This window comes from Fusarium coffeatum, assembly GCF_003316985.1.
Source record: "Fusarium coffeatum strain FIESC_28 chromosome Unknown BRIP53273_contig_264, whole genome shotgun sequence".
Lineage (NCBI taxonomy): Eukaryota > Fungi > Ascomycota > Sordariomycetes > Hypocreales > Nectriaceae > Fusarium > Fusarium coffeatum.
Window position 1 is genome coordinate 66,969 of NW_022158056.1, and position 16,135 is coordinate 83,103.

General features: G+C 47.2%; 5 protein-coding genes across 5 annotated transcripts; 3 read left to right on the forward strand and 2 right to left on the reverse strand.

Annotated features, from left to right (window-relative positions):
* Positions 1–715: 715 nt before the first annotated feature.
* FIESC28_09765 (uncharacterized protein) lies at positions 716–4,034 on the reverse strand (the record flags this gene model as incomplete). Its single annotated transcript, XM_031163901.1, has 4 exons — positions 716–1,474; positions 2,916–3,571; positions 3,619–3,755; positions 3,808–4,034. The coding sequence occupies 4 exons, from the start codon at positions 4,032–4,034 to the stop codon at positions 716–718; spliced, it is 1,779 nt and encodes a 592-aa protein (XP_031012061.1).
* A 2,912-nt stretch (positions 4,035–6,946) lies between these two features.
* On the forward strand, positions 6,947–7,312 carry FIESC28_09766 (uncharacterized protein; the record flags this gene model as incomplete). Its single annotated transcript, XM_031163902.1, has 1 exon — positions 6,947–7,312. The coding sequence occupies one exon, from the start codon at positions 6,947–6,949 to the stop codon at positions 7,310–7,312; it is 366 nt and encodes a 121-aa protein (XP_031012062.1).
* Positions 7,313–8,891: 1,579 nt separating this feature from the next.
* On the forward strand, positions 8,892–9,597 carry FIESC28_09767 (uncharacterized protein; the record flags this gene model as incomplete). Its single annotated transcript, XM_031163903.1, has 2 exons — positions 8,892–9,067; positions 9,339–9,597. The coding sequence occupies 2 exons, from the start codon at positions 8,892–8,894 to the stop codon at positions 9,595–9,597; spliced, it is 435 nt and encodes a 144-aa protein (XP_031012063.1).
* A 983-nt stretch (positions 9,598–10,580) lies between these two features.
* On the forward strand, positions 10,581–11,633 carry FIESC28_09768 (uncharacterized protein; the record flags this gene model as incomplete). The annotated part of the gene is made up of 1 exon (XM_031163904.1): positions 10,581–11,633. One exon carries the CDS (start codon positions 10,581–10,583, stop codon positions 11,631–11,633), a length of 1,053 nt encoding a protein of 350 aa, XP_031012064.1.
* A 64-nt stretch (positions 11,634–11,697) lies between these two features.
* Positions 11,698–12,733, reverse strand: FIESC28_09769 (uncharacterized protein; the record flags this gene model as incomplete). The annotated part of the gene is made up of 3 exons (XM_031163905.1): positions 11,698–12,000; positions 12,049–12,632; positions 12,682–12,733. 3 exons carry the CDS (start codon positions 12,731–12,733, stop codon positions 11,698–11,700), a joined length of 939 nt encoding a protein of 312 aa, XP_031012065.1.
* Positions 12,734–16,135: the final 3,402 nt, after the last annotated feature.

A 16,135-nucleotide genomic window follows, 5' to 3' on the forward strand; every position in this document is an offset into this window, starting at 1 on the left:
AGAATGGAAAGGAATCATAGGCTTTCTCTTCTAGAGTTGCCGGGGCGATGCGGAAGTCAGATAGAGAGATGGAAAGTTAGCTAGCTGGTTTATTTACACAAAATTTGAGCCGATTGTCGTCAACCCCATTCCAATAAACGAGACAGAAACCCCCTACTTTGCTCCCTAGTCTCAATCAAATCCTGAATACTACTCCTGTAATGTTGCGGTAACTTGATCTTCACGAAAAGTCCTTTAAGCTTCTCTATGTCATCCGTCCTCGCACCTCGAGCAAGCATAAGCTCCATCTCCCTCCCAATATCATCTACCAAAGACTCTGAGTCTAAGCCATTATCTCCATGCTGATGACACATTGCCAAAAACATATTCCACGGACTAATATTATCGTAGATATAGATCCCCGCATTTCGGTCTGCCCCTAGATCGAGTAGGAGTTCAACGATAGGTATCACGGGGCCTTGTTCGAGATCGATTATCTGTAATGGGGTGATCATTGCTGGTCGGAGTGCGTAGTCCAGTAGTGGACGGCCACCCTTGCGACTCATCCCCGAGGGATCCTTTTGTAAGCGGTCGGCGGTGTAGAGACATAGTCAAGCTTGTATCGTCGCTGCTAGGAAAGTCTTCTTGCGCCACTCTTGAAACTGGCCTCTCGGAGGGTTCTTTCTATTTGTCCAGTGATCGCCCAAGTGAGCCAGTTGCTCCGTATTTGATCGATTCAGTTCATCCAAAATGTCGAAAACATGTTCAAGGCTCCTTCTATCTTCCTCCTCTTCTTGTCTTGTAAGAGCCTGCTCGGTGTTGCGCGATAGTGCATCAGACCATCGGATAGGACGAACGGGTGGTTATAACTAGGTTTGTTAAGGTCTAATGACTTGGTCAAACTGAGCATGATTCTGCAGAGAGACGGGTGAGGATCAAATTCTTCAGTAGGTCGCTTGCGGATCATGGTGTCAATGACACCTGTGTCGAGGAAGAAATCTCTCACCGTTCGATGGAGGAAGTCGACTTGACTCTTGAACAGCCTAGTCTCTGTTGGGTTTACCGTGGCATAGAGTAAATCGCCGCAGCGGGCGTGTAGCCTCGTGCTTGATCGCTTGCCTATAGCCTCGACTTCAACCTTTGATAATGGCGCGGCTTTCATCGTCAAAGCGTAGTCAGGATCGTCCATCTCGCGGTCAAGAAACTCGAAAGCAAGTAGGGGTAAAGTTTGTTCTGCGGCGATGACAGTCCGAAATATTCTCGTGGTACTGTCCCAATAGATAGCCTCGATGGACTCTAGCATGTGCTCAAAGTACTTCTGCAAATCATCCGGAAGTTCGTTGAGTCTGTTCTGCAGATCTGAGTAATTATCGTCCTTCAGTAGCCCTCTCTTGAGGGAGTTGACCACGAGGTAAACCCAGAGGAATACACCCTGTGCTCGTTGCACTATGGTATCTTTGATCCCCGAACATCGTGGATCCAGTTGTAAAAGCTTCTGGAATTTAGGATCAACGCCTAATTCTTCTTTTACTTAATTTCTTATGTCTTCCCTCGGAGCTGTTTATTTACTGCGGCCAGGCTGCCTACCTATTCACTTGATTGTCCTCGCATTCTAGCCTGATCATTCGGGCAATTCAATCAAGTTGTTTACTCCTCTACAGGTAGAACTCGGCGCCGGAGTTGAGTGGGTCATATTGTTTGTTCTGATAGCGGTCGTGCTGAACAGATGACCTATTCACTCGATTATTTGGGAATTGTGGCCTAACTCTTGATATTCTGCAGCACCCCTCTCTTTTGCAAAGAAGCTGTTGTGCGTATAGCCGGGTAATAGCCAGATGGCGTCCACGTCCTGGCACAGTTGCATGCAATAATGTGGCACTGCAGCCTTGTCAATTAAAGTTTAGGAATAATGCAACAGGACCTTGAAGAGAGAAGATCAGATCCACGACCCCTGTCCTTTTGTTTCATGAACTCTATATATCCGGAGTATCTAGAGATAAGATATACGCCTGGCTGACAGATAAACCCTTCCATGAACATCCGAATTGACCTCTTGTTCCGCTAATCTCTACATTGGAAACAACCCCTAAAATAAAATAGTAACAAACATGAACGTTACAAGAACAGCATCCTTCAACCAATAGTTGACAGATTTATGGGGATGTGCTGTCGGGTTGGGCTGATACACGACTAAAGGTCAAGAGAAAGGAAGTTAGTCTGAGAACATGTCTGCTCATCCGGCGATAAGAGTTGACGGGCCGAAATGACAAAAGAACAACTATTTCAATAATCATAATTCTAATGTTAGCCGATGACGCCCACTACCAAGAAATCAAGTCAGGAACAGGTTATCTTCGGTTCGCAACCCCTTTCACCCGGATCCGCGTACACTATTTTAGCCTTATCGTGTTCAATGTCTTGGAAATCCACATGGCAAAGACGATCATCTTAACCACCACACCATCAAAGCTAGCGCCCAGGTCCGGCCTTTGTTGACGGATGTCCCGAGCCCACGGAAAGGGGACGGCTTTGACGCGGAGATGTAAAAACACCCGAAGGAATTGAGCTAGCATAGAAAGGATTCAGCTAAGCTGGCTGTTTGGCTTGCGCTAATTACTGTCAGTTGGTCCAGGTCCCCGACGCAACCTGACTCGGACATTGTCCTGGCTCGTGCTGCTTTACTAGCTGAATGTAGATAACGGACGCGAAGCCAACAGGACATGGGTCAACAGTAGAACCAACGGTGGCGTCTCGCGTAATTATGACATGGCGTCTTTCTCTTTACAATCGAAATTATTAACATCGTGACAAGTTATTCTATGTTTTGTCATTGTCATTGTGCTGTAGGCACGAATATTCTATCTATATGCAAAAATTACATCGCTGGATATTATTCTTATCCAAGAGAAAGAAAACGTCTATACGCCGTGATATACTTTGACAACTCCAGCTGCAGATCTTTCCGAAGCTGTCTCCATATCTTCTGTCCGCACGCTATCCTTGCTATTGCTCATCAATTCGTCAGGAATACATCCTATAGGACCCCTTCGATCTTCAGGTCCGGCATCTTCGCTGGTGATCTGAATTTCGCGCTTGGCGTAGATCTTGAGCGGTAAAGCATAAGTGTTGTTAATCTCCTCTTCGCTGTCGACCTGATGCAGCGCATGATCGGCGCGAATCTGCGAGCGCACGACGGAGCGATGATTTGTGAAATTAGTGCGGTAAGCTTTGGAAGGGTTGTTGGTGCTCTTTCCATAGGTTGAGCCGCTGAAAGAGCCGAGCTTGAAAATGCGTCGGAGTAAAGTCCAAATGTAGGGAAGGTTGGCGGTGATGATGGCGGTTGAGGATTCGCGGATGTACCAGAATGTCCAGTTTGAGCCGAAAGGTTCGTTGAAAGAGTAGAATTTGTTGAGGATGGCGGAGAGAATGGTGAAGGCGCCGAGGGCGAAGACGCCAATGAGAACGGCTTTGCGTTTTAGGGGGAGCTGGGATTTGAGGAAGATGGGCATGGGAATTAGGATGATCATTACGTCGGAGGTGATGTTGATGACGGCGTTGGTGATGAGATGGTTGGTAGCAGCAGAACATTGAGCTGTGAATAGTCAGTATGGTTCAATTGAGGCGATGCGTCAGACATACTGTTCTCTGGGGGGACAGCCCAATATTGGGTGAATGGGCGACACCAGACTCCCAGGTACAGAATCTCCATAACGACGAAGCCGGCGGTGACATATGCGCCGACAAACTTAACAGCCAAGTTTTGACTCAAACTCATTCTGCGACAATGTTAGAATTGACTTTAGATACAATACGATGGGTAATACGAACGTTAGACGGTTGTACATGAGCAACAAGCAGTACTTCATCAACCAAATGGTCAGAATCTGCATCTGCTCAACCACCAAGACCCATTTGGAACCATATTCTCGTGTCGCAATCTCTGCTGCGTCGAGGACGACATTTTCGCTGGGATCGATGAGGTTACTGCTCGTTTGTGAAATAATGGACATGCCGACCATGAGGATAGTATCGGTGACCTGTTGACTATTAGACATTGCGGATCCATGGGTAGTGTAGGCGACGAACCATGGCTACTATCATCAAGTAATCCTCCAATTGTAGCTTCCTAACTGAACCCAGCAACATCCGTCGTGATATCCTGTACCAAGGTCAGTCCCAATCCGAATTGATCTTGTTCCCTCAATTGACTTTACATTCTGGCGACAACGATGGCCCACGATAGACCGTACCAGGTCCATATCTCAGCTTCTAACAACGTCATGGTTGCGATGGTTCTTTTTTGGTGTTGGTTGTTGGTTGACTCGGATCTTTATTTTTTTCTTCAGGGTGTGGCTCGTCTTGGGTAGGATCAGCGGTGTCAAATTTCGGTGATCGGCGTCGTCGAGTCGGTGTCGCGGTCAATTCGACGTGGGAAAGCTGATGAGGATGCAACGGCGCATGACTTGGGGTAACACCTTTCTTTCTTTCTTTTTTTCTCCAAGTCGAAAAGTCTAAAACCTCCAGTAAAATAAAAGGGACAAGAGATCAAAGCCCAGATAACGCGGGGGTGGGTTGGGCTTAAGGGGGGCGAAGAGACTTTATTTCCCTCCTCCGCATCAACGAATTTGAATCAAGTGGAGTTTTAGTATCAGGGGCCCCGAATGTTCTTGATCCGGGAACACGAGAGAGCACAGTCTTAGGCCAAGTCTTTAGCCTAGCTTGTGAAGAGGGACGACGATTCTTAGCGTACTGGTCTTAGCACGTAAAGCTTGGGGATATTGGGATTGGCCTGATGAGGGTCCCTGACGCCACTCGGATTTGTCGCTGCGATAACTGAGTGCTGAGGTCGGTCCTTTGAAGGGCTATCAATTGCAGCTCAGTGGGCCAGCGGTTAATAATATAGCAGGGATGCTCTCTCATCTCTCAATGTCTCACTTCCGATTTGCTTCTGGGATCGTGTTCCACCTCGTGGGAAGAGAGCTCTTCCTTGCATGAAGGAAGGAATGGAATGCAGTTCGCCACGATTAGAACCCTCTCTGATCTCACGAATGGCCGACATCAGCCGCTGACCAGGTCAAGGGGGCACACATTTCCGAAGTAATCCCTGCCAGAGCTGAACCAGCCATCACGTCTAGAACCCTGAGAGAACGTGATGATGTGACTTGGTGGCAACGGAGTGGCGCTTACTACGCAACCATTTGACATAACGTTCTTCATTCCAGCACAGCAGTCATGATGCAGGATGACCTGATTTCCTTGTTGCTGTACTGCTTCATTGACCATACTCGGTAAAACCCAAAGCTCCCCAACTCGTGCCTTAGCTGCTTGGCTGACTGTGATCAGACTTGGTCCCTTGTATACTTGTAACTGTCCTGTAATTCCGTCGAGAATAGAGTTTGCTAGCATTATCCAGCCAAGACGCGATCGCGTGGGCGTCAGGGGGCTCTGACTCGCTGATCACTCCACAGTGACACCTAGACACCTCGGATCCTAGCAGCAAGTCTGACATATTTGTCTCGGCCTCAGTTTATCAAGGGGGGGCCGAGAGCAGGTCTCTGTAACTAATTACAGAATCTACGCTTATCTGGACTCGCTATATCTGAAGGATCAATAGTTTGGATATTGGCTTCAAAATGGTGTTTTTGGGCTGAAGCAGCTGGAACACATCAAGCGATGGAAGAAACCCCACTTACCCAATCCGGCATCCCACGTCCTCAGTGAGCGGTTTTTTACCTTTCGGCTACCTTTCCTTCTGCCCGTTGCTGCAGCTGTGTCTTCTTTGTTCTTTATCATCCGAGCGTTTCTTCTAATGCAAGCCTCGTCAAACAGCGGAATTAACATTTTGAAGCAGCTTCTTAATTATTGTTAGTGCATCAAACGAATCAGGAGACACGGAGTTGGAACGGTCTTGACGCCGCCAAGCTCAGACCCCTGGGCCTGGAGTCTACAGCGGAATCCCTTAGCCGAATGTGTGAGTGTGAGTTATCACTTTTCTAACCGAGATAGTCGAACTCGTCTCGAACAATTAACTTTGTATCCATCTGGGGAAAAGGTATCCGTACCAAGACGATTGACCTGAAGTCCGGTGCTGTGTTTATTCGGTGGGTTAATCATAGCCGAAGGAGGGTCTTGTCTTGTCTTGGTCTTGGTGTTTAGTTCCATCTTAGGCCCACCAATTATAGGGGCCCGCGGTGAGCCGAACTTGCCCACGGGGCAGCTTCCGGTTTAACCTAGAGACCGACTGTGCTTCTGGCTCTCCACTGCGGGAGGCACAGCCTTAAGAGGGAGGTCATTACAGAACCGAGAACGTGTCTGGCCAGAGCTTGGGGTCTGGACTGCCAAGATCAAGCGAGTGCGACGATTTTCGATTGATGTTACGTACAATGCACGATTGAAACATGCTGATGCTGGTTACAGGGTAACCGGGGTCGTTTTATCGGGTTAGAGTTGCGAATGATATGGCATGACATGATACTGGGTAAGGATAATTAAGCAATAGTTTAACAATAGCTCAGGCTTATGCCAAGAGTCATTTCATGCCAGATCAATAGTATTATACCTTGTGATAATGTTGCTGTAATTGTGGTTGCGATTCCAATTGATGCAGAAATTTGTCACGATCGCTGACAAGATTTGAGTTGCTTGCTTACTGAGGTTGGCTGTGGCTCACACTTTCTGTGGCGCAGTCATTAGTAATGGTATCTTATGAGATAAGATGTGGAATCCCCTCAATTGCGTCAGATCACGTGAACTCGATATTTCAAAGCGGCTCCGTCAGATTCTCTCAAAATCCATGCCATGAGGAGAAAAGCATATAAACAGATCATCCCAACCACGACAAGGATAATCATCCTCAAAAAGCCACAGATCTCGATATCGGACCTGCATTAGATTCCAGCACTAAAGAAAGACATCACCCGTCACTATTAAATCAGCCTCTGTCGATCCCCCGCAGATCAATCTCAAAATGGTTCACCACATTACCTCAAACGACGAGCTCCAAAAGCTTCTCTCATCAACCACATACGTCGCTGTCGACTTCTTCGCAGACTGGTGTCCCCCTTGTAAAGCCATCGCCCCCGTCTATGAGCAACTCGCCACCAAGCACAGCGTTCCCGACGTCCTAGCTTTCGCAAAGGTCAACGTCGATCATGTGCAGGATGCTGCGCGCCAGTACGGCATTACTGCCATGCCCACATTCATGTTCTTCAAGGAGGGCAAACAGGTTGCTGTGAACGGCCAGGCGGAGATCAAGGGTGCAGACCCCAGAACGCTGGGTGCTGCTGCTGAGAAGCTGGGCGGTCTAGCGCAGAAACGAGTATCTGGCGCTTAAGAAAGGGTTAAGAAATCAGGGGAAACGATTTGGATTTGTTCGGAGAATTTACTCCACGGCACTTGTGATGGGACGGACAAAAGGACTTTTTGAGTGTGTGTGTGTGTGTGTACCTGCATCGGGAGTTAAGGTTAGTGTTCTTTGACAGGAATGAGAGTCTAACGTGGAGGATTAGCATTGCAAGCTTGGATCTCTGGATCGAGTATGATCAGCGGACATAGAATGAATGACTGTTTGCGGAGATTTGTATTTTTCCGTGACGTGTATTAAATAAGTCGACAAACAATCGCGTCATGAAACATTCAGATCTGATATGGTCAATGTATCTAGATTGGCGAGAAATGCCAAGAAGTGATGAGAAGTGATAATTGATACTATCTGTCCGAGATTACAGTTTTCCATAAGTAGCTTGCTGATACCACAAGAGGCGATTTATGAGAACTTGGGTTTGCTGATATTTAAGATGGAAGTTTAACCTTGAACAATGCAGAGCATCATTCACTAGCATGACCGACAACAAGCGACATGCTTTGAGCCGGAACATTTACACCAATTTGTTCTGAGTCAAGATTCGGGCCTATATTGCTTGGCAAGTAATTCTACTCTGCTCGAGAACCACGCTCAAGTGCATTTATCTCACAGGGCTGTAGTATCTGTTGCAAAATTCCGTCTTTGGCTATGCAGGGATGCTGGTGTCTTTCAGGACATGATACTCGTCATCGTTGCCTTCTATGTAGGTTTCGAGATAGAAGATTCCTAAATGTGCAATCAAATAAGATACCAATTGCGATCACTGATTGAGAATTTTGTGCTCAGCTGTTTAGAGTTTGACAGTGACACATATGAAGATTTCCGCAATGCGCACTTAAAAAAAGAACACCTTCGATCACATGGCTCTTATTCTCAGCAGTGTTCCACGCCAAAGGTTATATCGTGAGTCATACGCAAGGTTGGGGGCACCAGCCTTGAAATTCACGATTGGCCTTTGCTTGATGCTTCTCAGGATATATGAAGGTGTAAGTTGTTTCCAAAGCGCTCTAGGGCTCCAGACTCTGTATTCTGCACAGTAAGTAGTCACGTACCTATAATGTTTTACACCGGTAACAAAAAGACGACTCCCTCGTCGTGTAACGACCCTTCTGTAAATAGATATTTTGTTCTCCTATCTTTAATATCTTCCTCAAGTTGAGAGTCTGTATGCTTTATTTCCAAGACTGCATGAGCTTTGTTACTATATAAACTTTCGGGATAACATCAGATAGAGTATTCCTCAATAAACCTACACACTTGAAGCATCATGAGTGCGATGTTTCCCCAGAACCTTTTTCTTATTGCCTTGTGACCATCACTCCACGCTACCAGAACGCGCTCAAGCTGCATCCAACAGCAACACTGAGGATCTCTGTTATCCCCTCTCCTCAACACAAAACCTTGCTGCTATCCTCGTCAGGTCTTCCAAACCAACGAAAGGATTCTACTTCATCCCTATCATCGATACTTTCCTCCACCCTCCAACCGAGATCCTCTCACGTATCGTTGGTTACTCCCAGAGAACTCCCTATCGTCCGTATCGGCAAAAATGAACGACCAGCGCAGAACCTTCAACCCTGCCGCGGTCCCCAGTGTAGAAGTCTTGTTTGGACAGCAAGATGACGTGCTTGCAAAAAAAGTCCGCTGGACTGTTCGAAAGCTCCTAGAGATGAAGCAAACGCGCTCCAGAGCCCTCGTAGTGACGAGGGACGACACTTCAGCCAGGTAAGTTTCCCTTTCTCTGCTACTTTGCATTCAACATCTCGTACTTACGCTATGCCAGCTCGGTGCAGGCGGCATGCGCCGCCGGCGGAATCAACTCCCGCAAGCTGATCAGAACGACGACGATCCATGATTAAGAACAGGCGGTCATGGCGTTTAGAGACCCTGATTCTGACCTGGATGCTCTAGTTGTAACCTTAGACTCGTCCAAGGGCCTGTGGGTAAGCCATGCTTGCCGCGATGCGATATTAGTCCACTACTTACTGGAGTTCAGCACATATGCCGAAGTGACGAGTGTTTTGACTTTTCCAAACCAGGTTGATAAACCAGTTTGGGAAATTGCGCTTGTCAACGAGACGCTGGACGTCGTGGAGGAGGCAGCCCTCACGCGCAGCGGCGCAGCGTCTTTCATCCCGAACCAACAGGTCCATCCCTTTCTTCGTGCCCAACACAAGGTCATTCACGCGTTCTACCTTGTTGCTCAATGCATGGGAAAGGACCATAACCATTTGCCCCAATGCCGAACTCACTAGTCCTACATGGAAAGTCCAGAGATCGAACCAGAGGGTATATGGTCCGGATATTATGTTCTTACAGAACCTCTACTAACACATGTCTCCTAGGACGTTTCTAATTTGCTCTTGGAGAGTACCACGACCATGTCCCGGAAGACGCTCACAAAATTAACGGCGATACAATCATCCAGATCGCGAAGTCGTGGGTCCCAGAGACCCCGTTGACATACCGACATGTCAACGGCATGCTCCCTCACATGCAAATGGCGTAGTACTTTTCAACTACGTCATGGGGGATACATCCCTGGGATGCTCTAGATCGATATGACTGAGACTTGAAGTCACAATGCCCTTTGGAAACTGTAAATATCTTCACAAACCTTATCTGATCGACTGAGACTTAAAAGGCTGCAGGTGTTCAACAGGATCGGCCGATATGAGGGACTCTCTACAGAAGAAGTGTCTGGATTGGGTCGCATGAGACAGAAGACATGGGCGTTTAATGTCGGTTTGTAGGGGTTCTTCGAAGTATCTTGAAGTGCCGTGCTTCGGATCCTTGCGCTGGGCTGTCCGTTCGTGTAACAGTAAGCAGATTAGTATGGCTTTGCAATCAACATGACACCTCGAGCAGGATTCTTCCTTCAATGTATTGGTCAACCCCACTGAGAATAAAAGTGCAGTAAGCGCAGCTGAAACAGATTCTTCGTACTGAGCTGTCGGCTGTCGAGCCTGATTTAGGATGATTGGTTATGTTGATGCAAGAAGTTTCAGCTCAAGCAGCCTCAGCGCTTATTATTACGCAAACCTGCATCGGAAGTGTCACATCTCTTCAATCTATTATCAGCCCGGCAGGATTTGAGCTGAAGAGGGGGCTGATGGCCGGCTTCCAACTACCGTCGGGGGCTGAGCGGGAAAATGGCATAAGAACCCAGCTCTCTCCCCAGTTATTTTCATCTCAACGGCATCTGATTTTTAGTACCCTTCAGATCTCGATCCCTACGATGGCCTTGCATAAACAGAGAACAGGCTATGCAGCCTACCTCCTGCTCACTTTTTGGTACTTCATCACTCCCACGCTCGCGCGCTCCTACAGCCAATACCAACACTTCTTCCCAGCCTGGGATCCCATCCTCCAAGACCAACTCCTCACACCAAACTGTACCGAACCTATGGCCCAGTATCGCAACCGCTCCGACCCAGACCGGCGAGTAGGCTACGGTGTGATAGACTGTATCCTCGAAACCATGCCCGAATTCCGCAAAGCAGAACTTGCTTCTTCCGCCGTCATCCTCGGCCTAGCGCCTGCAATTCTTCAATTGATGAGCGCCTCATACCTTGATACCGCTATGTTGTCTTTTAGACGGCCTGGTCTGGCTTTCCTACTGTCGATGGCCAGTTCAGGGGTGAGACCTCTTGGGGCGGGGGAGTATGATGGCTATATTGACACGATGGGGACGGAACCCTTTCGCACAAATTTTGGGAGGCCACATTCTTCCAGCATACCCGCGTTTGTGTCGGGACTGGAGTACACGGTCGCGACTGCAGCTGTTGCAAACAATGCGTACCTCGCTTATCAGCTTAGTACATGGGCAGTCTGCACATTTGCACCAGGACAGGACTTTCTTCCTGCTGTATGGACTGTTGCGGCCGTGGCGATACACCTTGTTGGATATATCGCTGCAGGGTTGAAAGTGACCGTTAAAGAAGAAACGCCCGGTGGTCATAGTGGGATCTGGCATGGACTCTGGGCTGAGCTCAAACCCACGCCATGGCAGAGTAGGCTCGTCGTCACCAAAGACGACAGACACAGCGGCTGGTTCCTGGTACTGGTATCTTTCCTCTATATCGGAGATGCACTGCAGGTTTTCTTTGGAACACTTATTCTCTCAAGTCTGGTATTCATCAGTGTTAGGGACTCTGCTGTTATTGTGATTCGGTTGACGGCGAGTGCTTTGTTTGCGAGGGGGATTCTGCTCTATGAGATTACTGCGTTCACTACAGAGAAGAAGAAAAGGAACCTATCCGGAATGACTCTATATACGTCTTTGGAATAGACTCTTACGATATAGAGTCTGGCCAATTAGTCCAAGATCTACTTATCTATCGACCTGATTGTATCTAGCTGTTAGATCTCATACCTTTCTCCTTGACTTTCTCAAAGAATTTGAGCTCTTCAGTCATAGCTCTCGTTCCCGCACCTAATGGACTCACAGTAGGGTACAACGCTTCAAGTGTTATCTCGCGCACATTAACCGACTGCTCTTCCTTACTCCCAACCATCAAGATCTCCATGATATTTCCATTACCGTACTGTGGCTTTTGAAGTACTCGCATCACAAGTTCAGCAACATCTTCTGGCTCCAACGCTATGTCACCCGGTTGAAGTCGATCACGGCAATAGTCCTGCTCAAAGATGGGTGTCTGGATAATGTTAGTCTGGCACCGCAAAAGGGAATGAGAGCGACATACGAATACTGCTCCAGGACAAACAGCCGCGTTACGAATGCCCAGAGCCGTTTTTAATCCGCCCAAACTCTTCACCATACTAACAAGCGCAGCTTTGCTAGCGAAGTACAAGGGCGTTTGCATAGAATGCATATAGCCACCCATACTAGCCACAAATAGCAGGTTTCCTTGTACATCTGGATTCTGCTGCCAGTAATCAATAGCAATCTGGGACAGTCTTATCGGCCCAATGGTGTTGATGGCAAAGCTCTTGTACTGGCCAACTTTTGCATCCTCGGGGTCTTCTGCGAGGGGAGATATGCCGGGTGGGTTCCAGAAGGAGCTGGATGGAGGTTCGTAGACACCTGCGCAGCTGACCACGATGTCAATTCGAGGGAAGGTTTCGAGGGCGGTTGCCCAGAGGGAGGAGATTTGGGTCCAGTCTGAGATATCTGTTGGACAGAAAATAGCTGATGGTTTCGAAGGGTCCGATGAAGGATGGGGGTGTTGAGACATCGTTGCTTCAGCTTCAGGGCGGAGACGAAGATCGGCGACGACTACGGAACAGCCCGCTTCGAGCAACATTTTAACGGTGGCATGTCCAATACCTGTATATTTTATGAGTATTCCATGATTCCAATTGTAGAGTTTACCTACCCGAGCCACCGCCGGTAACGACGGCGAAACGACCCTTAACTGAGTATGACATGACAAATGGAGAAGTGATAACAGTGTAAAGAAGAAAGGAATTAGAGACACGGGATAAACCCTCTGTATTTCTATGTGCCCTGATCCTGACCCTGACCCTGGTATCGTTCATGGGGTCTCGAGGCGAGCAGCGGAACAAGCAGCCAAGCGTTTTAGAGTGGCAGATCCTGTTGCCCCCGCGATCACAAAAGAGGGATTATATGCTATTAGTAGGCTGAAACTGATTCATTTGGAGTCTAAGTCAATGAGTTTACATATAATGGCTCAATTCTGATAGTATTCGTTCAAGTCCGACTCCCCCTTCTGTCCCGAAAGCTCTCATTATAACAAATTATCTTTCTTTCTTTTCTAATGCAAATTGCGAGGAACCAACAACTGTTGGGTCCCGCCTCCAACCTGCATTAGCGAGCGACCAATTCTAACATTTATCAGATCATGTTGGTCGATACCCCGGTGTTATAGTGGGCCACTCCCAGGATGAGGAAGCTGGTCGCAGTCGCACTATTCCTTCTCTCAGTTCTCAAGGAGGAAGATCATCAGAAGTGCCTGTCATGGAATATTTTAACAGGGATAATTTGCTACCACCGTCTTCATCATGCGAGCATAAAGGACTTGAATCCTGGACTGAGCACTCAATCTGTCTGTCCCTGACCGGGTATTTGGCAAAGAGAAAAGAGAAAAGATGTACACCAGGAACAAACATTTAATCAACCGTGTTACACAGATATGGGTTCCTTCTTAATCTTCAACCTTATGCCATTCCCTTTTGGTCATGACTACTGAGCCCGGCTGGGAACCGGTGCAGCCTCAAGGGCTTGCACTAGCCTTGTTCGTCGCAACAGTCATTCTTTCAATTCTTTGTACTATTGTGGTATTTCTCTGAACGTACATCAGAACACGGAACCAGTGCATTGGTAATGATGATTACCTAATGTGTGCTGGCTGGGTAAGATCAATCACAATTTCATTGGATATCATGGCTGACTTTAACAGGTCGCATATATGGTGCACAACGGTATTGTGATTGCTGGGTGTCATACAGGCATCGGGACAGTTCGTTATAAACTTAGTACAGCACAGGCCCAAGAAGGAATGAAGGTAGTAGACCATCCAGTCAATAGGATAGCAACTTGCTGATGATGAGCCAGTATGTTCTTCTATGGCAGATGTTCTACGCTGCCACCCTAGCCTTCGTCAAAACAAGCATCTGTGTCACAGTGCTTCGAATTGCAACGGGAAGACTCTACATTCTAACCCTACGATTCTTAATTGCGCAGTCGGTACTGCTGAGTACAGTGGGCTTCATTGTCGTCTTGGTTCAATGTCGACCGGTCGAGGCCTTCTGGATTCCGTCAAAGGGCACATGCATGGACAAAATCCTTCCCACGATCTTAACTTACGCCGCATCGGTATCCAACGTTTTAACAGATTTTGCGACTGCTCTGATTCCCATGCTACTTGTCAGGAAGTTGCAGATGAGGTCTAGGTTGAAGCTTTATGCTCAGTTGATCATGTGTCTTGGTGTCTTGTAAGTTATCACCCTTCTTATGCGCTATAATTTATATTAGAGGTCCTAACTGCTTACAAAGAGCATCTGTTGCAAGCATTGTTCGGGTGCCATATTCCAACGCCTACCTCAAACCCGACAAATTTGTTTGTAAGCAGTAATCCAGCGATAAAAGTCTCAATCCATCACTGACAGCCCTCTAGACCAAGTAGGCAATATCATCCTGTGGACAGTAGTCGAATGTGGCGTTGGAATCGTAGCAGGCTCCCTTCCCTCGCTCAGAGCATTCTTCAAAAGTCTGGCGAAAGACAGGAGCACGGATGATCAGAGCTATTCAAATGGCACAGATCTTGTAACTATCGGTCGAGTCAGGGAGAGATCGAACCGTGAAGTAAACATGGAGTTGGGACCAGATGGGATAGTTATCAATGACAGAATCTGTCAAGAAGGGGACACAGATAGCACAAGGCGCATGATCAAAGTTGCGGGGACCGACACAGTGGAACAAGATGGAAGTGATGAGGAGCGATCTTATGATGATAATTATACGCAAAGCACTCGTTGACTTGATTCAAAACACTGGAATATTCAATGGCACTACTTTCCCCCGTGGCCATGGTACTGTGATCCGGCTGTTCCGAGTGAAATTGCACCTGACAGCTACCTGGCCAACTGCCGTGTCTTCTAGATCAGTTCTTAAAACAGGAGATTCTTGGCATATGTGCCACACTCTGAATCTGATTTGTGGGATCAACCTTTCCGAAACTTGCACAATACTCTAGACTCGGCTCGATTGTCCATTTGGCGTTACTGTTGCAAGCTCGGGCACTAATTGTCTTGCGTACCCTGGTCCGGGATAACTTTATCTTGCGATCCAAACAGGGCTAGTCATGTCAACTACTATCAACGTCAATATGATAACCCAGAAAAGAACGTTGGATTGATAAAGTCATATGTAGGCCTAACGTATAAATAACTAGATGTTGTTGGCTGCTATAGACGTATTGGGGTTTGTCCTGAATTTTTTGTATGTTCATGGATGACAAGCTTCAACCTGCGTCAAGGTCCCAACTTCCTGTGAAATTAGAGTTTAAGCTTATTTTGAAGCTTTTCACATCGGCCTTCTTTGCAGTCTCAACTTTCTCCCCTTTAATTATAAACGTAAGTGAAAGCTATGATTAAAACCTCGTGTTCGGGCAAGATTGAGAAAGGTCTTTTGCGGGCATCGGAGTTATGATGCTTTAGATGTGTAAGTTTATCAAGCCAAAGCTTACCTATCATTATCCCGAACGAACGGTATTCTCCGGAGGGCAGATGAAACTTACGACGTACTATAAATACCATGTTACAGTTCCCCTGCCAAGTAAACCTTATTGTATTTAGCCTTACGATAACAACCAGGACGTAGACACGTCACCAAAGGTAGAGGTACAGGGAAACATGTATAAGAACCAAGTCAAGCCTCGTTATTCTTGCATATTTCAGAACTCGAAACCATTGCATTATCTCACTCTTTTACTTTTCTTACTGTCACTCATTCATTTTTCGTCTTTCAGACACCATGCGCTCTCTACTTCTTGTCGCTCTCTCTGGCATGCAGCTAGTCTCTGCCCTTTCGAGCCGCTCTACCCTCCCTGTTGGTACCGTCATCCAAAGCTGCACTCAGCCCGATACCATCGCCCTCACTTTCGACGATGGCCCTTTCGCATACACCGAGAATCTTCTTGACCAGCTTCTGTCTGCTGGCATGAAGGCTACCTTCTTCGTCAACGGAAAGAACTGGGGCGACATCAAAGATTATAGCTCTACTGTTACTCGCATGCTCAAGGACGGCCACCAAATTGGCTCCCATACGTACGTTGATATGAAAAAAAAAAAATTGAAAAAAAAAAAAAA